The following is a 26,988-nucleotide window of genomic DNA, read 5'->3' as shown; positions in this document are numbered from 1 at the left end:
ATGTGTCAAACAGGGCAATGATGCAAGGCTGAAATGCTGGTTGGTTTATGATACTATGGTGTTAAACAGTATGGAAGGTACTCACGCCATTCACCGACAATGTATAAGACACTAGGGGTGAGTTCCTGGACAGATTAAGCCTTGGACTAAATATCAAACTCAAAGGAGAATCTCAGTTAAACGCTTTAGTCCAGGACTAGTCTGTCTGGGAAACCACCCCAACAAGACATATTGAAAGGCACCAATTCATAATCATTCTGAGTGTACCAGTCATTACCTTACATTGGGGCTTAATCCAATCCATAGAAATATAATTACTAGAAGGGACACTCCATACCTGTTTCTGCTTGGCCTCYAACTCCTGCAGCTGCTCCTCAGTCTGTTGCTGCCTCGCCTTGTTCTTCTCCAGCTCATCCTCCCTAGCCTGCATCTCCTCCTCCTGCCTGGTCACCTGCAGCAGAGGCTTCACCTGGGGGAGTAGGAGAAGAGGACAGGGACTCAGYACAATGCAGGTAGCTGAGGAGTAGGGGATGAGGTCTGCAACACTGATATTAGGATGCTCCCATATGGATGTGCAACTGAGTGCATGTACCTTGGTGAAGAGTCTCCACCACTGCCAGTTCCTGAGTTTGAGGTAAGCAGCACAGTTCCTCTGGATCACCTTCATAGCAGTCAACTGCTGCTGTCTCTTCGTGAAGGCTCTGGAGACAGAAAAAAAAAAAAAAAAGACGCTCATCAATCTACATGATGTTATTGGAGTATGTGTACGTAGCGTGCTCACACACACTAATACGCAGTATAAAACCATAAGCCAAACCTCTGCTAGTTACTGCTCTAAATGACGAGTTCCTTACTTGCGGGCCACGTAGCCACGGCACCAGGACTGGAAGCTGATGATGATGTCAGTGATCTTAATGTCCCTCTCCTCCTCCAGGTGGGCCAAGACGCCAGCCCGGAAAAACACCTTACTCTGGCCAATCCGGAAGAGGTTGGAATCCAGCTCCAGGGCCTTGATCTGGGAAGAGGAAGGAGGATGACATTTGGGAATGACATTGGAAGACTGCTGAACGATGGTTTGGTCTGACGCCTCTTACCATGAGCACACAGGCTTGTTTGCCATCCATGAATCCCTTGGGAATGGAGTTGGGAGTGAGGATCTCATATCTGGGAAAACAGGAGAAGTTTAAGAAGATTAGACACTGAAACAATAACAGGCTAGTCTGCTCGGTGAATCTGATAAACAGGAAGGAGATGACCACAAAGATATGTTTCCYTGGTTACCTCTGTCTGAACTCCTGGAAGACGATGCGGTTGGGGAAGCCCTGTCTGCAGATACGGATCCCCTCCAGAACTCCATTACACCTCAGCTGGTCCAGAACCAGATGGGGCTCCAGCTTACCAGCCTGACAGTGATGAAGTGAAGCGTCAGGATTTTAAATATTTTTTTTTATAGTACATGTGCTGAAGCAAAGACCAACTAACTGCCTGTGCCTCATTTATCATATATTTATTATTTAAGTTTATAGTCAAATCACTCATTGAGCAATGGAAGATTTGATGACTAGACACCATACCTTCTTCTCGTGGTTGGGGATGATGCAGCGGACGAAGTTGGGGTTGGTGTTCCTGAGAGTGGTCATGAGGTTGGACAGCTGCTCCTTGTAGAGCTGGCCCACGGTGCGGAACATGCCCTTACGGATCTTAGTGGCRCCGTGTATCCCCCCGTCAGACATCCCAGCAACTTTGTCCAGGCCCACAATACGGTCCACTGAGAGAGAAAGGGAGAAACAGGATCATAGATAACACTTATCAACTCATCTTTCCAGCAGTTATTTTCTTTCACCATGTACTTTCTCAGTTCAAACATACAGAAAGGTTGCTTGCAGTTCTATTGGCCAACACCAATCATGCAGTTATCACCTACTGTTGGTACATATCACACTATTAGAGTCTACAGTCCAACCCAGTTACTTTCTAGTCCTGTGGAGGCTGCTCATAAATGGTTATCATGCATTTGATAACCATCCATTATGAGCCGTCCTCCCCTCGGACTCCACGGGTCTAGTCCYCTCTCGGTATCTCGAGACGTACCGTCTCGCCAGAGCTCCGACACAAACTTGTCAGTGGACTGGTTGAGCAGCGTGGCCACGTTGTCATTCAAAGGGTCCATGTTCTTCGTCAGCCACTCATCTGCCTTGTAGTCCACCTAAGGAGGGGGAAGAGAGGAACCATTTTGTGATCACATAGCTGACCTTTCAAGAAGTTGTGGTTTTACCAATTTGCTCAGGTTCAAGATCAATTCTGGCAAAATGCCCTGGTTTTTCAGAAATCACAGTTGTAGGATCTCTGAAAACATTCTTAAAGTACCAAATTCTGCCACCCAATTAGTGCTTAGATTCGCCACGAGTGGTAAACTGACCTTTCCAGCGTAGTGGATGATGCAGAAGTCYGCAGAGTCCTTGAGTTTCTTGGGCTTCTGGAACTTGGGGTTGTTTCCCTGCTCCTGAACCACCTTCTCCACAAAGCTCTTGTCTGTGGCCTTGGGGAACCAGCACTCTTCATCCAGCAGAGCCAGCACACCAGGAGGACTGGCCTAGGAACAGAGGGAAAGGTTTGGGGGGGAAAACTATCAGCTACTTGTGGAGACACTAATTCAGTGCATGTTGGGTTGTGCAGGACATTTAAAAACAGGCCAACTTTTGGGGATATTGACTTGCATTGGTTTTGGGATAAAATGCTCAYGTTAGCATTTGGTGACAGCAGCCAGGTAAACAAAACCAAAGGATGGATTGCTGTTTATGTGGTCCAAAGACAACGTGTATAATTTAGAACAGAACAAATCATAAGCCTCAATTCCATTTAGGGAAGAGGTAGTGGCAAAAAACGTACATGCTTCTCGATGAGGTCGATGCAGGGCTGCAGGTCCAGGCCGAAGTCGATGAAGCTCCACTCGATGCCCTCCCTCTGGTACTCCTCCTGCTCCAGGACGAACATGGTGTGGTTGAACAGCTGCTGCAGCTTCTCGTTGGTGTAGTTGATGCACAGCTGCTCAAACGAGTTCAGCTACAGGATTAAGAGGGGAAAAGACAGATGGTACACATTCATTAGACAGACCTTTTTGGTGGGAACTCAGAAATGAAAAGTTTCTTAACGTGAGAAAGCAGTAAAGAAGTCCACGCACCATCTAAAGAGATGAAGATACATTTTGAAAAACAATTGACAATCAACGACCACTCACACCAATCCATTGATTTGTATTCAATGACCAACAAACTCCCAACAAACCTTCAGCTCACCTCAAAGATCTCAAAGCCAGCTATGTCCAGGATGCCGATGAAGGAGGCTCCCTGTCTCTTGGTCTTGTCCAGGGCCTTGTTGATCCTCATCACCAGCCAGCGGAACATCCTCTCGTAGGAGGCCTTGGCCAGCGCCTCCACTGCAAACTCAGCCTGCTCCTGGGTCTGGGCCTTCTGAACGTAGTCCCTGCCCACCTTGATCCTGGGGGACAGGATGGCCCGGGTGAAGTCGGTCACGTTCATGCCCAGCAGGTGGCACACTTTCTGGGCCGCTGAGGGAGAGAGAAAGGGGTGGGTGAGTGGGTGGTGCTGGATGAATGGATTAGGTAAGGGATTGTAGAAGCCATGAAGGAGGGTTGCAGGAGACAAAGTCTAATTAAAGGACCCAAGTGGTGGAGTAAAGGGTACACACTTTTGTTCCAAACCAGCACTAACACCTGATTCAATTAAATCAGAGAGCTCTTGATTAGTTGAAACAGGTGAGTTAGTGCTGGACTAAAATAAAAAAAATAACCCAGTACCAATCCTGGGGGAACACCAGAAATTATTAGTGAAACACAGATGTAAAGTACCTGTGTCGTCAGGCATGGAGGCCTGGTCAGAGTTGCGCTCCTTCTTGAAGCTCATGTTCCCCAGCTGGAGAACGGCAGAGACAGTCTTCAGAAGACCTGATGGAGAACAAGACCATCAATCAAATCACAATTCATCAGTCATTTACAGAAATTGCATTGATCTGTAAACAGCTACTTGAACACTTTAGTATTACAGGCCAAGAATCAGGCGTGACAGGGGGAGTTAGCGTACCTATCCGCTCCTCCTCTGGGATGCTCATGACGTTGAAGGCATCCATYGTCTCCACAAACAGGTCCCGGTCCTCCTGACCAGGGATGGTCACGTTCCCGTGGGTCAGGAAGCGGTAGTTCTTGTAGTCCTCCAGACACAACTCAGCTGGTTAGAGAGACAGAACACATTTATGTCTTATAAATGCTTTAGTTATTACAAGTTATAAAGCATTATACCTGCAGGCTTTAAGTGTTACTGGATATCATTTCATTTAAAATCAAGACTTTTTACAGTCCAACCATTATACTTATAATAATGGCCGGCATGTAGCCTAGTGGTTAAGAGCGTTGGGCCAGTAACCGAAATGTCGTATGTTCGATGTGCCCTTGAGCAAGGAACTTATCCCTAAATTGTTCCTCTAAGTCACTTCGGATACGAGTTTCTGCTATAAAGACAAATGTAATAAATGCCCTGCACCTCAAAAAAATGACATGGGTTAAAAATGAGTTTGTTGCTCACTCACAGCGCATTTTGTCCCCAGCTCCTGTGAGCATGTAATAGAAGACGTGGAAGGCCCTTTCATCCTTAGCCTGTCGGATGGCTCTGGACTTCTCCAGCAGATCTGGCAACATGGTTCGTCAAGAAAAAAATAACCACCATAGACAACCAATAAGTTATGAAATATTTTATGTTAAAGCTACAATCCTTAGTTGCTACGTAAATTTTTGGACGTATAAAACGAATGATATGTACCCATTGATACTTGAAGAATAACTAAAAATGGCTCATGAACTTAGCCATACAGTGTTTAACATTCACATTTGTTTACAAACATTGGAGTCAAACAAGCTTATATTTTGGGTTCTGAGACATGGCTAWAACTAAAAATGTTGCCATCCTGGATGGTCAGTCCTTGCATCCATAGCTCTGTCCATGAATTTGAGTGCATATATTTATCCAGGCCCATCCCTCAGCTTTTTCAACAAATTATACTAGCTTGAAGGCATATATATATATATATTTATAACACTTCTAGTACCATGAAGACACATTGATTGAAAGGATACAAGTTTCAATGTTGGCTCCCACAATGTATCCATTGACGTCAAAGTTGATCCGGATAAACTTCCCCTAGAAAGAGTGAGAGAAAGCAAGGAGGTGGTGTCACTGGATCCAGTTACAGTCAATACTGTTCTCGCCATTAATACAATTGCAAAGACTCAAATGCTTTTTTTTTTTATTTTTTTAAACAAAAGATTCTTACGAATCTGGAGGAGTTGTCATTCTTGACCGTCTTGCCGTTTCCAAAGGCCTCTAGGATAGGGTTAGCCTGCAGAAGTTGTTTCTCTAGCTCCCCCTGGTGACAAATCATATTCACTTACAAATATACTCACACACATAGCAAATGTTATCATTATGGCAGAAGGATGGCAYGACGACTCAACATGAGCATTCATGCAGTAAAATGCTGCAACTACTTAATTCATTGCTGCAAGCGTTGCATTTAATCTTCGCGATAAGCATTGGGAGAACCTGATTGACTCCATGCGTTAGTCGTGGAACTACAGCCATGTTATGCACACGCACACGCGTACACTAGTTGCCAGTTCATTAGATACACCCATCTAGTACCAGGTTGGACCCCTTTGCCTCCAGAACAGCCTGAATTCTTCAGGGCAGGGATTCTACAAGGTGTGGTGTTCAAATGTTGCTCAATTAGTATCAAGGCACCTAACGTGTGCRAAGAAAACCTTCCCCACACCATTCTACCGCCAGCCTGTACTGTTGACACCAGGCAGGATGGGGCCACCGACTCATGCTTCTCACGCCAAATCCGGATTCTGCCATCAGCATGACACAACAGGAATTCACTGGACCAGGCAATGTTTTTCCACATGACTGCGTGCCACTGATAGGAGTGGAACTGTGTGGTCGTCTGCTGCAATKGCCCACCCGTGACAAGGATAGATGAGTTGTGCATTCTGAAATGCCATTCTGCGCCATTATTTGCCCGTTTGTGGCCCTACTGTTAGCTTGCACTATTCTTGCCATTCTCCTTCGACCTCTTTCATTAACAAGCTGTTTTCACCCACAGGACGGCCGCTAACTGGATGTTTTTTGTTCGTCGCGCCATTCTGTATAGCCTGACAATCATACCACGCTCAAAGTCACTTAGGTCACTCGTCTTGCCCATTCTAACATTCAATCAAAAAGTAAATGAATGCCTTGATGCCCGTCTGCCTGCTTTATAAAGCCACGGCCAGGTGACTCACTGTCTGTAGGAGCAAGCCATTTTTCGTGAACAGGGTGGTGTACCAAAAACTGGCCACCGAGTGTATATTGCCTTATATCAGTGTTCATCATAGACGTATATACATTAGCAGGTGTGCATGGCTGTAAGCYGTWAACAGCAGGATATGCTACKARTATGATACAAACCAAGAAAGTATGACCCCAGGGAAGCTATCATTTCCTAATAAACCCCCACATTCATGTTAAATGTTACACATTCTGACACACCAGACCTGTTGCCRAAGTACAAGCAGCACACTCACTCTCCTGTCCACAAGACCACGAAAACAAAAGCMCTTAAAAATCATGCGAGAGAATTCAAGAGTCGCCGAGATCCCAAGACAGCACACAGGCGTGTAAGACCAAAACATAAATCAACTTTTGTTAATGACCCCCMGTTCTAAGACCTACCAGATGAGGTGGACAAAGGCCAGACAAACATGATATTGGGTTACCCCTTTACTACTAGTGGCATGACTCATGAGCACTTTACTGATGGCTGAACACCTACTAGCTACACACACAGCTTAAATTGGTTCTAGGGCTGCGTTTACACAGCYGACAATTCTGATCTCACCCAACACATATCAGATATTTTTCAGAGCGGATCCGATTGGGCTTTTGACCAATTAGTGAGAAGAGAAAAACAGATCAGAATTGGGCAACCTGTGTAAACACAGTCCGAATCATTGTTACWTGATATGCTTTACTATGCAGTCATTTGAAATATCATGCAGTACTCTTTTAGGTCTAAATCTAAGGTGTTAGACTTACGATATAACGTGATGATCTTTAACCACACCTCAAATACATCATTTSACCTGTACATTACACCACCACACAGCTTGCAGACAGACTGCAGTTAGTAGAACATGCATGTACATGAAGGGAAAAAGCCCTGGCGAGCGGGCGGGATTAACTCACATGTGCTAATGCTGCACCCTAGAGATGGGAACGATGGAGAGAGAGAAAGAGAGCGAGAGTTTAACACAAGTACTAGCCATACAGTTCTAAAACAAACTGTCACACAGCTGGAAGGGACTGTAATGACTCAATGTCAATGGATTGTATTCAACAATCCCCATTCAGCAAATGGGCCCCTACTCATAAAGACAGTGCTGATCAAGGATCAGGTCACCCCGTCCATGTTATTTCGCTCATATAGAGAGCTAAAATGCAAAAACTGGTCCTAGATCAGCACTCCCTCAGACACTTTATGTATACGGGCCCTGGTGACTGCAGGGAGGCGTGTCAGGCAGGTCCGGGCCTGAAACAGGAATGTTAGGAATACGGAACTACCCTGACTCAGAGAATAAGTACAGGGGGGGGGGGATGAGCAGCAGAATAGGACAACTGCAGAGGACAGAGAATGGAGGTGTAGGGAGAGGGAGAGGGGGAGTGAGGAGGTGAAAAGGAGGCCTGGTACGGACCTGGTCTTTCTTCGACTTAAAGGAAGAGGCAACGTGTGCCAGATACTGGATCACTTTCTTGGTGTTCTCAGTCTTTCCAGCTCCCGATTCTCCTCTGRAGGAAAGAAGAGAAAAAGGGAGAGAAATTAGATAGAAATGAGAGGGGGAGGGCGAGATTACAGGAGTTGCTGATTGAAGATGAGAACAGACGGCAAAAACATCACATAGGAGCGAGACAACACGCATAAGTAAAACACAGGGAAGATTTTGAGCAGAGACATAGCTTACGTGCAGAGGATGGACTGATCTTCACGATCTGAAATAGAAGACAGAAAATGCATGAGTGTGTGTGTGTGTGTGTGTGTGTGTGTGTGTGTGTGTGTATGTGGCACAGGTGTGTGTGTCATCACATTCTCACCCTGCATCATACTCCTGTAAGCAGTGTCTGTGATGGCYTAGATGTGAGGGGGCATCTCGTGTCTCTTCTTGCCCTTGTACATCTCTATGATGTTCTCTGAGTAGATGGGCAGGTACTTGTAGGGGTTGATCACCACACAGAAGAGGCCAGAGTACGTCTGAAAGACACAAGAGAAGAGACTCAGCACACAGGCAATACTCACCATCTATACCAAGATTCTGACCCAAATGTCTCACAATATGGCAAAAGACGAACGTGAATAATATGCCGTTACAAAATCWCTGGTTGTCCAGAGTGCTGTYTARTTATCAGAAATGTACATTRCTCTGGATAAGAGAGTTTTACTGTATACATGTGCTATTTTACACGCATGTAWGCATGCGTATTTATGTCAATACGTGCATATGAAGCATGCAAAACACTCACGTAGATGAGGCCAGAGTAGTAGCGATCCTTGAGGTTGTGCAGCACTGAYGCCTCGTTCAAACACGTGAGCTCGGCCATGTCCTCCACCTTYCTGAACTTGGGAGGGTTCATCTTCTGGATGTCGTCCTTGTTCACCGTCACCCTCTTGCCTGTYTCGGCTAGCTCCACCACACACTCCTCTCCCTTCTCTTCCTTGACGGAGCCGGACACGAACCCCAGCGTCTCCGAAGGGATCCATACTAGCTTCTTGGTGGCCCAGTCGGCCTGGTCTAGGGGGTTGGCGACCTTACCGCCGTCTCTGTAGAGGAACTTGTCCGCTTCGGACATGGTGGCTGTGGGACGAAGACAACAACGATAAGACCACACCACCCAGGAGGTAGGCAGGAGAAAGGAAAGTGAGCCAGAACCTAGTGGCTGTAGGACGAAGACAACAACAACGATAAGACCACACCACCCAGGAGGTAGGCTGGAGAAAGGAACGCGAGCCAGAACAGTGGCTGTAGAGTGGAGAGGAAAAATACGAGTCAAGGAAACGCCCGGTGAAAAACAGACGATCATGGTTTGAGCCAGGAGTTTGTCCTGAACTCATGACCGGCCCTATAGAATTTGGCTTCTCCCTGTACAATAACGTATTTGCTTCGCACATGGCTGTAGGATGGATAGGGAAAATAGGACAAGAGTCGAGAGAAAAATGCAGACATGCTGAGCTAACTAAGATTGTTACGGACCAGCAATTCTTTTAGTCGAAATGCCTTACTTTAAAGTGAGGGGCACTCAAAACAGTATGCAAGTGCAGTTCGGGCTGTTGAAAAATGACTTAAGGTGGATTTAATAATAATATTTAAGCGTATAAGTCACTCAACCCATTAAAAGTTTAGGTCATACACACAACATGCGATTCCCATTTGCTGAAAATGCATGAAGTAAACCWGCGTTACATGAAACGTGCTTCTCTGGAATATTTGCGTTATCTGCCATGTACGAGAGGAGGCACACACCCCCCCCCGCAGGCACACGCTCACACACGGCTGCAAGCTAGAGGTTGTACTATGAGGATGTATTACGAGGATGATCCTCTGTAAGCTGGGCAGATTCTCTCATGAGACGTAAGAGGCGTTATGGACTGACTTTGCCAAGCATAAACTGGATCAGACTAAATAGGTTGTGACAATCAGGAATTGTGCATGCACACGTCATTGGATTCACACAAACACAGTGAGACAGACACCTTTCTATTGTGACCTTTGGCCCTTACAAGCTGCTCTTTCTCACTCCTGCTGCCCTCTACAAGAGGAGACAACTTCTGGGCATTGACCTGGTCACGTGTCTCTCCCGCCACTGTTCCATACATGCATTTTAACCTCCCCCCTTTCGTTTACCTGACCATCCCATCTTCCAACCAGGGTCACATTCTCATATTTCTTCCTTAAGCAAAACACTCCCACTATTGCTTGATGCCTATGCTCGATGAAGCTGACTGTCTTAAAATGAACAATGGACAGTTGAGTACTTCAACACCACATAGCTTTCCCAGTATCATGTTCATCACCAAAACAGAAGGGAATGAAACATGAAGGGACTACCTGAACTTTGTCTAATAACAAATGCTTGGTTTTTGTTTTGTTGCAAAATGTTTTGCTACGGTGTGTCATAATGAATGCACCRCAGCTGTCACGTATTACATAACATTGTCTTAAGGACAAGTAAACAGCGMTGGACTAGTCAGAGGAAGACAAAATGAGGACTTCCTTTGAAGGGGAACAGAAAACAGGACAGCCAGTGAGGAATGTCTGGAGCAAGTTTAGACAGAGACATGTCATTATACTCATCCACACACAGACCACACCCTTAAGAACAGATGCCATGTCTCTTGAAGAAAACAGTCACTCTTCAGGTTAAATTGGCGACTACACAGACAGCTCCACATCTTAACCTAATACGTCCCCCTTCTATCACAGGGCCTGAATTCATAATGCGTCTCAGAGTAGCCCCAGTGCTGATCTGGGATAAGGTCCCACCTGTCCTAAATCTTTTCATTATGATCCAAAAGGCTGATCCTAGATCAGAACTCCTAGTCTGAGGCGCTTTATGAATACAGGCCCAGGTATTCTAGGTCAATTTCTATTTCCATCTGCTTGCGTCTCTAGCCATGACCCTTTCAAGGGTGTGTGTGCATACTCATGGGCCTTAGGCTACAAGTACAGACTACAACGCCCAGTCGTAACCAGTTTTTCCTCCATGGTAACATTGTAATTCCATTCCAGGTCAGATCAATATCGTCAGGATTACATATGTACAGGGTTGCCTTGTCCACAATTGTAATTCTAAACCTRTTCGGCTGCATTTACACAGGCAGCATAATTCAGATKTCACCAATTTGTCTTTTGCCCAWTTAGATCAGAAAAAAATCTTAGGTGACATTTCAAAAGAACAATAAGTGGAAAAAATATCAGAATTGGGCTGCCTGTGTAAACGCTGCCTTATACMGTTTGATGGCTAATGAGGCTGCGTCCAGACCCATCAGCATATATTGCAAGGTCTCTCCCACTTCCCTGCAAAACATCACCGCGTGTTGATTATGTCCCCCAGTGCCTGAGGTGGGGACACTAAACAGTGCGTGTCTCTCTAACCCCTGTCCCCCCTATCAGGGAGAAAGTGTGAGATAATAGGGACAAAGAGAAAAGGGGGATAGAGGGACAGAGCGATAACATCCAGGTGTCTAAGTTCATTACGGGCTCAGACTGATGCTCTGATTAAAAGACAGAGGGGGAGGAGGATCACCTCAAGGATCTGTGTCCATGCTGTTGGCTGTCCACTACATGTGCCAGCAGAGTGGACTACTAAACCAGTGTGAGTACACAGCTTAAAATCAGGACTAACTGTTCCCACTCATAATGACCCACGCATGCTAGCCTGATCCCAGATCTGTTTGTGCCGTCTCGCCAACCAGACCAAACGTGACATTGAGTGACAAGAAGTTGGCACAAAGATCTGGGATCAGGCTGATCTCATGCACGTAAGCCCCATCTGAAACACATAGGAGGAATGGGTTCTCATGGGAGACATGAGGAAATGCAGACAAGACGACCATAAAAATGAGACTTTCACATGAATGTGGGTTTTCAGCAACAAAGTGCTAACTGTYGGCCAACTTCCACAGGAAGTTGCGTGATATGGTGTTGCAGTGTTGACACATGCATTTCCTGAGGGTCTTATTGCACAACTTCAGTCTAAAAAAACACACCAATGACATCCACAATTGATGGTATCCATTGTCATTCAGTGTTAGAAGATCAGAGTGTAAGCCCATACAGTGGGCTGTGAATGCCAAGGATTTCCTAGTCACCTTTCAACTCATGACTGGCCTGCCAAKTCAAATGACTAGTGTCAATTAAAGGGCCATTACACCACTTTTCAACCAATTTCCATCGTCTCCAGCACAACTCCAGTGTATGTCTACATATGTGAAAAAGGCACATATTTATAACGTTTAAAAGTTGCTGAAGTTAATGAATGAGGTTGAAAAGTGGCGGAATTGCCCCTTTAACAAAACTCCTTATCCATTCACTCGAGGGACCACAGCATGGTTCGTCTTGCAGTTGCCCCATTAGATTTCCGTGCATTGGGTCCAGATCTGGGTTTAAAAAGTACGTGGGAAAAAAGTTAAGAAAATGCTAACTAGTCCTATAAACCAGCGGGGGGAAAAACATTATAATTTGGCAGCCCGGTAGCCAATGATTTGCGGCCTGACGGCTGCTATAAATCCTGTAAGGCAACTCATCCAACTCTGCTACCAACCAGTATCATTTTCCTAGGTTATGCAGTCATCGTTTCAAAACTGTATCAGACAGCATAATAAAGTCCTACTGCTCAAGCTGCTGCAGATGGCATGTGGCTGTCTGTTAAAAGGGCAGGGGGAAGCCAAGCTAAAGACTGGATTGAATGGAGGCCAAGAACACAAGTGCGTAGAGGTGTTGAAACGTGATGCTGAGAACAGCAGGGCAGMTCTGTCCAGAGCTAGACATTGGCTAGTGGTGACCTCAGACCTGGTTTTAAACAGCATTTTGAAATCGTTCAAATACTATCTGGGCTTAATTGCATGGCACAATGGYACCAATGGAACAGTCCCAACAGTGCAATCACCACCCATCTGGCACTCCAAGTAGGCTTAATGCACCCCTATTTAAAATCTTGACTCTTGGGTAGATGTAACATAGTAAAATGTAAATTCAGGACACTCCAATTAGTATGACATGTAACATTTCATATGGTAAGTATTCATTCGTGGATGTCCATCATCCATTTCATATGTTATGTTACGAAATCCAATTTGTTGTCAGCAACATTAGCTAGGTGGATAACGTTAGCTGGGGTTAGGGTTAGCCAACATGCCAAGATTGCAGAGTAGTCGGAAAGTTGCTTAAATAGGGGGCGCTATTTCACTTTGGGAAAAAATCTGCCCAATTTAAAAGGCCTCGTACTCTATTCTAGATCGTACAATATGCATATTATTATTACTATTGGATAGACACTCTCAAGTTTCTAAAACCGTTTGAATTATTTCTGTGAGTAAAACAGAACTCATTTTGCAGCAAACTTCCTGTTAGGAAGTGAAAAATCTGAAATCGAGGCTCTGTTCCGGGCCTTCCTATTCATTTGCTTGAAATCTATGGATATACATGCACTTTCATACACCTTCCACTAGATGTCAAGAGGCATAGAGTGGAATGGGGTGTCTAGCTTGATCTGAGGTCGAACAAGAGCTCTTGGAATGACGTGACCCAAATTTCCTTTGTTCAGCAAGGCGCGGGAAGGAACCCTGGATTGCCTTCTGAAAAGCTTTCGGTATAGACGGCTAATATCTCCGGCTTTGATTTTATTTGAATATTGTGATAATATCATCGTAAGTATGTTTTTTCAATAAGTTTTATCAGATTATTGAACGTTTATCGGGAGTTTTGGCGTTTTCCGTTCTCCGCGTTTGGTGAAGATGGACAACTTTGCGCCACTTGGCTAGCTTTGGTTGCTAATTCGACAGGAGAAGAGGACATTTAAACACCAAACAACGATTATTCTGGACAAAGGACTCCTTGTACAACATTCTGATGGAAGCTCAGCAAAAGTAGGAACATTTATGATGTATTTCGTATTTCTGTGGAAAATGTTTTGTACTATTTCCGCCCTCATTGCAGGCGCTGTCTCGCTATAATTAAGCTGTATGTCGTACTAAAGTTATTTTAGAATTCTAACACGGCGATTGCATTAAGAACTAGTGTATTTCATTTGCTGTACAACATGTATTTTTTGTAAAGTTTATGATGAGTTCTTTGATTAGATGGTGTCAAGAAATATATCCGGATAATTTTGTGGCAGTTTGGCTACGTATTCACATTTTAAAACCACGATTTGTACGCTAAATATGCACATTTTAAACAAAACATAATGTATTGTGTAACATGATGTTATAGGACTTCATCTGATGAAGTTTGTCAAGGTTAGTGAATAATATATATCTTTTGCTGTTTTTTGCGATCGATCGCTACCTTTGCGGTGAATGAATGAGTTGTGTGGTTGGCTATTGTGGTACGCTAATATAATGCTATATTGTGTTTTCGCTGTAAAACACTTAAAAAATCTGAAATATTGGCTGGATTCACAAGATGTTTATCTTTCATTTGCTGTACACATGTATTTTTCATAAATGTTTTATGATGAGTATTTAGGTATTTCACTTGCTCTCTGTAGTTATTCTTGCTGTTCGGTGCTATTTGTGATTGTAGCTGCAATGTAAAACTATGATTTATACCTGAAATAGCACATTTTTCAAACAAAACATAGATTTATTGTATAACATGTTAAAGACTGTCATCTGATGAAGTTGTTTCTTGGTTAGTGACTAATTCTATCTCTATTTGGGGGTTTTGTGCAAGCTACCTGTGCTGTGAAAGAAATGTCTGTGCTTTTTTGTATTTGGTGGTGAGCTAACAAATATACGTGGTGTTTTCGCTGTAAAACATTTTTTTTAAATCGGACATGTTGGCTGGATTCACAAGATGTTTATCTTTCATTTGCTGTATTGGACTTGTTTAATGTGTGAAAGTTAAATATTTCTAAAAAATGTTTTTTATAGGCGTGCCTTTCAGTGGAATGTGGGGGGGGTTCCGCTAGCGGAACCCCGGGGCTAGACAGGTTAAACGCTGAAGCTGTGCGTGATGAGATTCGAACACACAACCGTTGGGTTGCTAGACATACGCMTTATACGCCCACCCGCCCAACTTTATTTTTTGCTTTAAGTAACCTTCTGTAATACACAACTATAACAAATGTAACATATACTAATTTGAGTGCCCCAGATTTACATTTACTATGTTACGTGTAGTCTGAGACCAGGCTGTCTCTTCTTCATCTAGTTAATGCAGGTACTAGGAGTCTCTGGCATTAACAACTTTAGTATCTAGGGGGAAAAATGGGTTGGGGAAGTAACTAAGCAAGATTGTTGATGTGARTGCATAACAGATATGCATGTACTAATCATATAATTGTGTGTATGGTCTAGTCCCCAAGGAAGGACTGGATTCCTACCAGAAACATTGCATTCTGCTAACTGGCTTGACGACAGCCAAGTGGTCTGAACTGAATACAGGTTTGGCTCAACAGTTGAATGCCACACGAAACAACTCAAACACGAGTCCCAGTATTTCAGGTGGCAAAACCATTTGAATGTGAGTGTGCTACTGTTGTATCCTTAGGGCAGATCCATATCAGGGCCTGCATGCATTTTGTGCTTCCACCAACCCATGGTCTCAAATTCCATCTTCAAACCAAGACAAGCATACATAAGATAAATTGGCAGTGTTGGAGAGCATTMAACTCAATTTAGTCCAATAGTAATTTAAATATTTATATATGTGTTTATTAGGCAAATGTATATTTTTCCACATCAGACCTGCCTAATTCTCACTTGAAACATYGTTTGTTTAACAGGCAAAAATATACATTTTTTCCCCAGAYAAAAACCCCTGAAATGTCAGACTACGAATTGCAAGAACGAATCACTTTCGGGTCATAGTTAGACAGAGTGAATTTTAGCCTTCAGTTAAGTTAAACATGTTTRTTTWGGGTAGCTTTAGTGTAGRTTACCGTCTTTCAGTGTGAAACGATTGGTAGCTTAGTAAACTGTTTTCAGAGTAGCTTCCGCAAAACAGTAAATGGGTCAACGGAAAAAGTGCACTACTYCAGGGTTGATGGCTGTGGTTTGAAACAGAAAACAAGTTTAGGCAGCAGAACATAGGATTGGACACTGGCTGGGTGTTGWCATTGTTAARTACTTGTCATGACATGGGGAAATAATCATTGTARAGGTAGTCTACAATTGGCTTAGCCTTGCAGATTCTGCCACCCAGGTTAGCTTTACTCAAACTGTGTCACGGTGCAAGCTTGACAGGACTAATGTGAACTAGCAATGCAGTTTGCAATCTGTCCAAGTGTCCCTTCGTTACTACCAGCGACTACGTTCTCACCGGAAGCAGTGACGACGGATATTTCAAAGGATACCTTGACGTCGAGTAGTACGGTTGCTGCCTGACGCCTCACCTTTCGATCTATATTCGCAATAAAACGCCAAAGCGCACATGAACACAGAACTAACAAAAATAACATAGTTGTKTGTCGTCGCTAGTAAAGCTTCCCGCAACACACTTCGAAGTAAGCAKTAACATATTCCAAGTAGATCTCATTCCACGAGGATTACAGASGGATCGACAGATACGTAACCTTGATAAAATAAAAACTTACCTTCTTGCTCGGTTGTCGGCACTACGTGGTGAATTCGGTTGCTCTATCGGTTTCCGTGTTTGCAAAGGCAACTCCTTCCACGCGACAGCAAACTCCAAAAACCCTACTGCAGATGATTTCCTTCTCAATTATCTCCCTTTCTGTTGTCTCTGCGCCGGGCGTGGCTGACATAGGGTGGACATATCGAAACTATGARCCGCCCACTTTATCATTCACAGGTGAGAAGGGTCTGACTGCGACCCGCGTCCTCAACAAGACTAGGTAAGAAACGCCCAGGGAAACCCCGCCCCCTCTTGTATTGGCTCTTGGCTACTTACATGTGAGTCATTTAGCAGATGCTCTAATCCAGAGTGATTTACATGAGCAATTAGGGTTAAGTGCCTTGCTCAAGTGCACATCGATAGATTTTTCACCTAGTCAGGGATTCGAACCATCGACCTTTTGGTTACTGGCCCAACATTCTTAACTGCTAGGTTACCTGCTGCCCTTGTAGCACCTGTTACTTCCTTAGCATTTTAGCTAAGCCTAACCCTTTTCCTAACCATAACCTCATTCTCCTATCCCGCTTAGTTCTCCAACCTGACACATTAATTATCTTAACCTGCTATGTTAATTATCCTAACCTGCTACATTAGTTCTCCTAACCTGCCACGTTAATTATCCTAACCTGCTACGTTAGTTCTCCTAACCTGCCAAGTTAATTATCCTAACATGCTACATTATGTTCTTCCGTAACCTGTCACGTTAATTATCCCAACCTGATACTTTAGTTCTCCTAACCTGCTACTTTAGTTCTAACCTCCTTTAATAATTATCCTAACCTGCTAGAACAAGGAAGTAGCCAGGAGCCAATAGAAGAGGCGACAGGGCTTCCCGGGGCGGTTGAGAGGATGCGGGTCGCAGTCAGACCATATTGTAGATAGGTATTGCGTTGCCCCTCCATGTATCAACAACATCATAATAATGTGGTAGGAGAAATAGGGTGGGATTTGGAAGATGATCATGCATATCGATGCTGTTTTGGTGAATTATCACTTTTGTCCAATTCCAAAGAATAAACTACCAATACTTTAGCACCATATCTAGAACTTATATTCAGCGGCAGACCTCACCCAGGCCAATAAATATTGCTATTAACAGATCTGTTTGTTACTTAACCATAKTGGATGGTAAGGCTTGGGAAGGAGAGAAGAAGTGGTGTTGTGACAGAAGGTGAGCATCTGATCTGAGAGAGGAGAGGATGTGTGGAGAAATGCAGGAGTCTTGTCTGTACCTGACCTCTGCCCGAGGTCACAGAAGGCTTGGGGGCTGGAGGGGGGACAGGTGGGAGAGACAGAAGTTTTGAGACCTTTAGCTGTTGGGAAGAGGGGTGTAGAAAGGTATMATCTGTAGCCACCCCGAACATGGCCAAGGTGGGTTGGTGTCACGAAAGATGCTACAACAGCATCATTAGTGTATTTCTTCATCAATGTGATTGAAAACCTCACCATGCAGGGTACACCTTTGCTTATTTTGACCATGTATTAAAAACTAGGTAAACATTTGCGTGCATTTGTCACACCCTGGCCAAGAGGTGCTGTGACAACTCAATTCAGTACAATAGTCACTTTACCACTACCTACATGTACAAATTACCTCGATTAACCTGTACCCCCGCACATTGACTCASTACCCCCTGTCTATAGCCTCTTATTTCAGTGTTACTTTTATTTTTATTTCCTTAGTAACTATTTTCTTAACTCTTTCTTGAACTGCATTGTTGGTTAAGGGCTTGTAAGTAAGCATTTCACAGTAACTTCTACACCTGTTGTATTTGGCACGTCACACAACTCAAATTTGATCTACACACCCTAGGTTTACACCAAGTGCATAGGGGCCACTGAATTAGTAACACAGACCACACCAGTTGTTTTAGAATGGACTTGAGTGGAAGTACATAGAATYAAAGTCTGAGACAGGTCACAGTTTATTTCTCACTCCCAATTAGCTTCCCTAAACCAAGTTAACTCTACCCAGAGAGGAAGAGACAAAGAGGGTTTAAACTCCCGTCAAACTTGGTCCACAATAAGCAGACCACCTGCCTTCCCGCTTTTTGGACAACTCCCATTGTTAGCCCAGAGACAAGACCATCTTGTCATATATACAGTATCTCTGCTCTACTTTAGCACAACAAAATGAAGGGAGGAAATAACACAAAACAATCAAAACAAACAAAAACAGGTTTCTGTGCAGGGAATGCATTTAATCTTTAACTCAGATCATCATTCCTCAAATCATACTTCTCTTTGCAAAACCAAGGCTTCAAAGGCACTCTGCCACAACCTTCACTAACCGTCGCTTCCCCCTAWGTAGCCACACCTCAAACAAACTGAACAAGCGTTATGAAGAGACAGGGGAAAACCAGCCAATCACATGTTTCAACGAATCAGTTAACAAAGACTCAATTAGAAGCATGTGGGCCAGTGCATGCACAGTAATAATAGGGCATTCGTCACACCATGAGAGAAGAACAAACGTCAAAGGCTGTGTTTACACAGGCAGCCTAATTCTATTTTTTTCCACTAAATTGGTATTTTGACCAATCACATCAGCTTGTTTCACATCAGATATTTTCCGATCAGATTGGTCAAAAGACTAATTAGTGAGAAAAAAAATCAGAATTGGGCTGCCTGTGTAAACACAGGCAATGACAGACAGCCAGCTAAGATGATATGTGCCTCACAAACCGATCTGGTTAAAAAGCACACAAAAAAGATTCAGCAGYTAAAAGTATGAAAASTATCCCCAAGCATGARTCACTAATCCCCAAACAAACATGTACCAATCTGTTTCAACCATTCAGAAGGAGATACTGTCTATCTTCCACGTTCTCAGTTCCCCAATGTAGGTGTTTTTGTGACTTCTCTACCTAATATAGTCAAAGAGGGCCAGAGAACAAGTGAGAAAGYGAGCYGTAGGGAGGTGTGGTTCATTGTGTTTGTTCTGTGGTGTCAAGTTACTTTTACAACCCTGTTATTACCCCATCCCCCTCTCCTTCAATCAGCCTGGCATCAAAGATGAACAGATAGGCTACAGAGTGCAGGTGTGTTGCAACAGTTGACACTAAAGTGAAAGAGAGCTGGAGAAGGGTAGAGGGTAGTGCGAATGGCCCAGTACATCACCGGGGCCAAGCTTCCTGCCATCCAGGATCTCTATACCAGGTGGTGTCAGAGGAAGGCCCCAAAAATTGCCAAAGACTCCAGCCCCCCTAGTCATAGACGGTTCTCTCTYCTYCCGCACGGCAAGCGGTACKGGAGCACCAAGTCTAGGTCCAAGAGGCTTCTAAACAGCTTCTACCCCCAAGTCATAAGACTCCTGAACTTCTAGTCAAATGGCTACCTAGACTATTTGCATTTCCCCCCTCACCCCCTCTTTACACCCCTGCTACTCTCTGTTGTCATCTATGCATAGTCACTTTAATAACTCTACCTACATGTACATACTACCTCAACTAACCGGTGCACCCGCAAATTGACTCTGTATCGGTACCCCCCCTGAATATAGTCTCGCTATTGTTATTTTACTGCTGCTCTTTAATTACTTGTTACTTTTATTTCTTATTCTTATCCATATTTTATTGAAACTGCAATGGTTAGGGGCTCATAAGTAAGCATTTCACTGTAAGGTCTACACCTGTTGTATTCGGTGCATGTGACTAATACAATTTGATTTGAAAGAGTCACAGCCACCAGCCACCACTGACACATGAACATATGGTATATACTTATTAATTACATATGGTATCTGCAGTCACAGGTAGAAGCAATTTTGTTCAACTGCAGGGGAGTGCTATTATGCAGTTAGATCACCTGAGATTAACACCAGCCATCTTGATAAAACCAACCAGATTTACAGGTTAAATGTAAGGAGGAATTTGTCTGTCATACAGTAGTTCACTTCACAGTATTATTTGTGTGTGTGTGTGTGTGTGTGATCTCTCTCTCTGGAGGCTTTCATTGTATTGTTATGTGTAGTCCTACTGCACTAATACCTCTACATGGGATGTTAAAGCCAAAAACATGAACAGTCCCATGACACTTTCTAACCTGACAGGATGTTACATCATACCATGCACTGTGGTCGTACAAAATTGACTAACAGGATATTAAGAGTGAAGTCACACACACACACACACACACACACATTATATCACTTTCACAAGCATCCAAAGACTTATTGGAAGGAATGGTCATGTCCAGTCATGTAATGTGGTTGAGTAATTTCACTGAGGGGGAARTYCAGATGCTGCACCCAGGGATGTGGAGCTGAGGCTGGGGTGGAGTGAGAGGGTGCATGGATTATTTGGAAGCCGCTTCTGGACGTGTTTCTGCACATCCACCTCTGCTGTGTAGAGAGAGGGAGGTGTGGCACTGGCAAACTATGATGATTCAGTAGAGTAGTGTTGGGGTTCTCATCACGTTGAATGAACAGGGCTCCCTCCTGTGGACAACTTCAGAAACTACAGGTACAGTAAAAGTAAAGTTACAGGAGAAATCCTCTCCTCTACCTGTTATAAAATAAAAACAAATGTTTGRATTATAATTTAGATTTATTATTCAGTATGCATTTTAACATTTCTTTAAATTGAAATGACATCCCATACCATCCTGTCTCCATAGGGCATCTTAAGGAAGATGCAAATAAAACAAATCTCCTTTCCAACCAAGGAATTATTCTTTATATTCWTCAGTGCAAAATAGCGAAACCCAAGCTAATAAGAAAGGACAGTACATTTCATTATTCATGTCTGTAATTAGAATTCTCTATTAGGATTTTTTTCTCCTTTTTTGTTCAGTGATAAAAAAAGGCTATTTAAAAAAAAAAGCCAGTGGTAAAACAAAACAAATAAATTAAATTGGCAAAAAAAAACATTCAGTGCACATTGAATGGATTTAGGAAGGACACCTCTCAGGCGAAAAGTCCAAGTTCTTGCAAGCAGAAAAACATTGACAGAGAAATGATGTTATATATACATATTTCGATATTAACAGTTGAAAAATACATGTATCATGACTCATCATAGGCTATACTAAGATAGATAACTTCTGTGACCATTTAGGGCAGGCCAAGGTCTTCGCTGTCACATCATTGGACGCTACGCTCTTCCTGCAGTTTTTGGTTTTTCTTCTCAATTACCACGACCTAGCAACCAAGTGAGGAGTCTCTTTCACTATCAGGACTAATCACTCTCTACCCACAAGCGAACGCGGACGTTCGAAACCCACAGCACTGCCCTCCGTGCATAGTTCTCCACCGCTCGGCTAGCGAGTACAAGCCCAATCCAGCGCATCTAGCGCAATAGGGACGCAGGAGCGCGGTTTTCTTATCACTCAAAAGCTCATCTGGCCACAAGATCTCCACCGCTCTTTTTAACATCGTTTTAAATTCAGGTCTAAAAAGCATCTCTATCCTCTGCCTCATCGGACACAACAGATACCAGAGCGTAGCAAGCATCACACCTGACACACACCCCCAAACAACCAAATTCTACCTTACTTAACTCAAATTGACAACCACAAAAAAAAACAAACTGCCAAACGTAACAGTCTGGTCCCATTTCTCACGAGCCTGATGACAACCAAAACTATCACATTTTTAATGCACAAAAGCTTCTCCACAGCATCTCTGTGCACAAATTGGTTTAAAATCTCCTTCGCAGATTCTCCCACCAACCCCTCCACCCGATCAGGTGTGACCATAATCCAAGACCAGCTGACTCTACAAACAGAGCGAATCACTTACACCAGGTCGCACCTTCGTCGGGCGGCACCACATAACAAGCCATAAAATGTGCACGTTATCAAAAAAATGCGCACAGCTGTCTCACGTTCTGAGGGCAGTCGTGCAATTCGCACTGTCGACCTCGCCACGGAGTACAGACGTTGCCACGATAACTTCCACATACATGGGTTCACTTTCGTACATAAGATATTCTGTGCACACACACTGAGCACGTGCCAACGCGCCACACTGCAGACCAGCAGCTCCAAGCACCTGAAACACCGCTCGCTCACCTGCGGAACGTCTGAGACCAGCAACCACTACCTGATCTAAACTAAGCGCAGCTATTTCTGTTCGTCTACAAAGCCTCTGTGCGCCGAAGCATATTTCACTTCGGGCTGGTTCGCCCCACGTCGTGTCATCTCGCTAGCCCACCAAGTTCCTGCCAGTCATGTAACACTAAGTAGGTACATCGAACCTTCTTACCAATCTGGCACGACTTTCTATATCCTGAATCAGCCTAAAAACTGTTAAATTGTGCATGGTTCGCTTTCTCTTTTCTTGTTCACGTATACATTTCCTTACTTGCTGACAGCAACGGTTACTATCACTCAGTCATATATAGTAAACTAATGTTAAGAACCCACAACCCTCTCCAATATCCATACATACACTGGGTTTAACAGCAGAACAGGCCATGCTACACAATCGAGCACCCTCTCTGACATCGGACAACCAGGACATGCAGACCAGACAGACTGAATACGACCAACAGCATTGAGCTGAAAGCTTAAGGAGACTAGGTGTTTCAACTTCAACCAAAGTACTATGTGTTCCCTGTGGTATGAGGGAACCTTTAGTCACTCCCAATAAAGAGTATATTCAGCTCTTGAGCAGAGGGGCGTGGTGGGAGGAAACAGTCGGTCCGCGGCAGTGGTCCGTTCAATTGGAGAGATCATCATGCGTCACAAGCACACTGGGCACCAGTGGTCCAAGGGCTTACGGGTTAAGGGTCAGGGGTTAGCGGGGCTCTCCAACACTGTTCCTGGAGAGCTCTCCTGTAGGTTTTCAACCCTTGATGTAACTATCCTGATTTATTTGATAAACCAGCTAATTATTAGAATCAAGCGTAGTAGATTAGGGTTGGGAAAAATAAGTATTTAAGCTACAGTAGCTGCAGAAAGTGCCCGACATCCAACTCTCATCCTCCACCTCCTCTTAGTTTTTGGACCCAGAGCCTGACTCTTATCTCTCCTTTCCTCCCTTCCTCATAGTTCTTAGACCCAAAGTCTGTCTCTTTCTCATTTTTCCTCTCCTCCTGTCAGCAGTCGGAGAGCTCGGAGTAGGTGTTGGAGTCACCTTCTGTTTTCCTCCGCTGGCGGACTGACTTCTCCTCATCCTAGAGGAACAAAACACAGACAGTCACTACTAACAGTAGGGTGTGTGAGTGAGAGTCTATGATGTCTGTGTTACACATACCGCCTGGAAGACTCCGTTCTGGCCCCACTCTCCGGGGGAGAGGTCATCGAGTTCCTGTTCCCCCTCTTCTTCCTCCTCCTCCTCCTCRTCRTCCTCCTCCTCCTCCTCTTCTCTCACCGTGTCCATCCCATCCTCCTCATACTCCGTCAGGCAGTCCGACTCGTCCCCCGCTGMGGGACACACAGACACAGTTATGCACTATGAAAGAGACCAAGCAAGCAACAAGACTGAAGATTGCCATGTGATGCACTACATGACCAAAAGTATGTGGACACCTGCTTGTCAAAGATCTCAATTCACAAATCAATGGCATTTATATGGAGTTTGTGCCCCCTCGCCCTTTTTGCTGCTTCACTTATTAATTAAAGCCTCCACCTCTTCTCTGGGTTAGGCTTTCCACTAGAATGTTGGAACATTGCTGTGGGGATTTGCTTCCATTCAGCCACAAGAACATTAGTTGAGTCGTGCACTGATGTTGGGACCGATTAGGCCTGGCTTGAGTCGGCATTCCAATTTGCATCCCAAAGGTGTTCGATGGGGTTTTTTGAAAAAGGTCAGGGCTCTGTGCAGGCTCCAGTCAAGTTATTCCACATGATCTCAACAAATAATTTCTGTTATGGACCCTACTGTTTGTGCACGGGGCTTTGGTCATGCATAAAAGGAAAGGGTCTTCCCCCAGACCTGTTGCCCCAAAGTTGGAAACGCAGAATCGTCCTAGAATCGTCATTGTATGGCTGTAGCATTAAGATTTCCCTTCTCTGGAACTAAAAAAGGGGGCTAAAATCAGCCCAGAGCCATTTTGCCTCCTAACCAAACTTTAAACAGTTGACACTATGCATTTGGGCAAGGTAGGCAATATAATGGTGAAGCGTGATTCATCACTCCAGAGAACGCCTTTCCACCACTCCAGCCAACGTGCCTGGCATTGCGCATGGTGAATCTTAGGCTTGTGTGCGGCTGCTTGGCCTATGGAAACCGCATTTCATGAAAGCCTCCCAACGAACAGTTTTTTCTTGTGCTGACGTTGCTTCCCGGAGGCAGTTTAGAACTTGTCGTGAGTGTTGCACTGAGGACAGACAAATTTTTCGCGCTTTCAGCCCTTCGAACGGTCCGTCTGTGAGCTGTTGTGTGGCCTATCCACCTCGCAGCTGAGTCCGTTGTTGCGCTTTATCACTCCGCTCTTCCGCTCTCTTCGTCTCTCACCTGGCTTCCAGTTGAAGCTCGCATTTCCGCATATCAAGATTAACAATGGTGCTTTTTTGCCTACGGAGCTGTGAGGGGAAACGGCATCCCTCACGTACCCCCTTTCAGGCTCTGATCAGGCCCTACACCCACAAGGGCACTGCGTTCATCCACCTCTGGCCCTGCTCGCTCCCTAACCACTGAGGAAGTACATTCCCCGGTCAGCCGCAGTCAAAATGTTCGCATGCTCACTTCTGGCCCCCCAATGGTGGAAACAAACTCCTCACGACGCCAGGACAGCGGAGTCAATCACGCACCTTCCGGAGACACCCTGAAACGCCCACCTCTGTTCAAGAATAGCTAGGATAGGATAAAGTAATCCTTCTGAACTCCCCCCCTTAAAAGATTTTAGATGCACTATTGTAATTAGTGGCTTGTTCCACTGGATGTCATAAGGTGAATGCACCGCAATTTGTAAAGTCGTTGATAAGAAGCGGTCTGCTAAATGACTACAATGTAATGTAATGTAGATGTTTCCAGTTTAGCAATACAAGTTGACCGGTGGCAAGATCTAGCTGAACTGATTGTTGGAAAGGCTGACCTATGAACGGGTGCCACGTTGAAAGTCATGAGCTCTTCAGTAAGGAGGACATTCTACTGCCAAATGTAGGTCCTGGAGATATTATACACCTGTTCAGCAACGGGTCTGGCTGAAATAGCCGGAATCCACTATTTGAGAGGTGTCCACATACTTTTGTATATATAGGTCTCTCTCGCATGTATATTCTATCTTTAAAGGAGGCTCACAATTTAAGTAAAGATACATTCAATATATTTTTAAAGGTGACAGGGCCCGTAATTTCACCATGCTCAGAGTAGGAGTGCTGATCTAGGATCTTTCCATAGAAATCTTATTTCATGATGATCTGAAAAAGGCAACCTGATTCTAGATCAGCAGTCCTACTCTGACAAGGCTTTCATGGACACTGGCTCTGGAGCGGTGATTATTATTTTAATTGCAGGGACACTTGTAAGAGTCAGGGACACGGTAAAGAAAAAAGGGGGAACCAGAGAGGAAGGGTGAATGCTCAAAACCACTTATCGAACGTTGGGCAGTAGAAGTTTACTGCTTGCGAGCCAGACGTTTGGCTACATTTTCCCAGCTTTAATTGAAGCCTCTTACCTCAGCAGCATCAGCGTCGGGATCGACGGTAGGTTCTGGAACGGCTCAATCTGGACACGATCTCAGCCAGGTCAGTGAAGTCTGACCGCTGTACACGTCAGGACTGGAATACAAACAAGATAATGTATTATGTTAAGAGAATGTTAGAATTTTGTGTTAATGTAATAACGAACAGCTTAAAACAAGAGAATGTCGATGGAATTTTATAATAACGTTAGGTAAATATATGTTTAGAGAATGTCATAATGTAAAAGAATGGTGGAATGTAAGGTTGTGACAGTGTGTTGTGTGTGTGACTTTCACGGTCCGTGTCTTGGTCTTGCTGTCGTTGTAGCTTGCCGAGCGGGTGGTCCTTTTGAGGCATGGTTGTCGATATGTCAATCCACGGCCCAGCCGGTGAAGAGCAGCTTGCCGTCTGGTAGCCGCACATCCTGACCAGAGAGGACAGGTTAGCCTGGGGTACAGACCATGTGGTAGCGGTAACAAGCTACTGTAGCATAGAAGTCTGGTGGAGACCTAGCTACAAATATGGTTCTTTTAACCACCGTGTATTTGTTAGCTATGAACAAGGAGACTGTATTTTTTAGCCCTAACAAATCGTTAATGTTAGGCTGTTATGCGTTAAATCTGATAACTTTTATTTTTCCTCTAAAACACCACTTAAAAAAGTGGTCATGAATGTAAATACATTTTGAAAACATATTCCCAGAGTCCTGCATAGGAGACGAAGACCAGGTGTTGAGAGGAATTGGGTGGAACTCCCGTAGATCTTCAATAAATTGCCCGAAGTCCATTGTCTTTGAAACGGGTCGATGGTTGGTCTGATATACGCAGTACGGCACTCTTCTTTTTATATTTAAAACACTTTCATCTTCCAGCGACGTAACAAAAAAACAAACACGACACACAGCCAAGACATAGGCCACACCAGCCTGGACTGGATCTCTTTGGATCTCTTCTGCCATG

General features: G+C 44.3%; 3 protein-coding genes across 3 annotated transcripts in view; all 3 read right to left on the bottom strand.

Annotated features, from left to right (window-relative positions):
* Positions 1 to 337: 337 nt before the first annotated feature.
* Positions 338 to 16,560, bottom strand: LOC112074384 (myosin-9-like; the record flags this gene model as incomplete). Its single annotated transcript, XM_024141567.2, is given in 21 exon segments — positions 338 to 469; positions 593 to 701; positions 855 to 1,015; positions 1,095 to 1,164; positions 1,282 to 1,403; positions 1,575 to 1,768; positions 2,092 to 2,206; positions 2,420 to 2,593; positions 2,890 to 3,063; positions 3,297 to 3,568; positions 3,869 to 3,964; positions 4,101 to 4,244; positions 4,603 to 4,701; positions 5,147 to 5,210; positions 5,344 to 5,436; positions 7,296 to 7,313; positions 7,802 to 7,895; positions 8,069 to 8,096; positions 8,199 to 8,355; positions 8,625 to 8,956; positions 16,419 to 16,560. Coding segments are annotated over 20 exon segments (2,643 nt in total), but the record flags the coding sequence as incomplete, so codon positions are not given.
* A 6,334-nt stretch (positions 16,561 to 22,894) lies between these two features.
* Positions 22,895 to 24,884, bottom strand: LOC139025392 (acidic leucine-rich nuclear phosphoprotein 32 family member B-like). The gene is made up of 3 exons (XM_070440503.1): positions 24,861 to 24,884; positions 23,658 to 23,855; positions 22,895 to 23,577 (listed from the first exon to the last, which is right to left on the bottom strand). Exons 1-3 carry the CDS (start codon positions 24,882 to 24,884, stop codon positions 23,500 to 23,502), a joined length of 300 nt encoding a protein of 99 aa, XP_070296604.1. The 3' UTR covers positions 22,895 to 23,499.
* A 1,183-nt stretch (positions 24,885 to 26,067) lies between these two features.
* Positions 26,068 to 26,988, bottom strand: part of LOC112074382 (patatin-like phospholipase domain-containing protein 6) — a 28,276-nt gene continuing 27,355 nt past the window's right edge. The window contains exon 32 of the mRNA XM_070440502.1: positions 26,068 to 26,125. Coding sequence (XP_070296603.1) covers positions 26,068 to 26,125 — 58 coding nt within the window. The remainder of the gene's footprint in view (positions 26,126 to 26,988) is intronic.

Source organism: Salvelinus sp. IW2-2015, unplaced genomic scaffold (assembly GCF_002910315.2).
Source record: "Salvelinus sp. IW2-2015 unplaced genomic scaffold, ASM291031v2 Un_scaffold2611, whole genome shotgun sequence".
Taxonomy (NCBI): domain Eukaryota; kingdom Metazoa; phylum Chordata; class Actinopteri; order Salmoniformes; family Salmonidae; genus Salvelinus; species Salvelinus sp. IW2-2015.
Note: the sequence above shows the minus strand (reverse complement) of the source record. Positions and strands in the feature narration are given on the sequence as shown.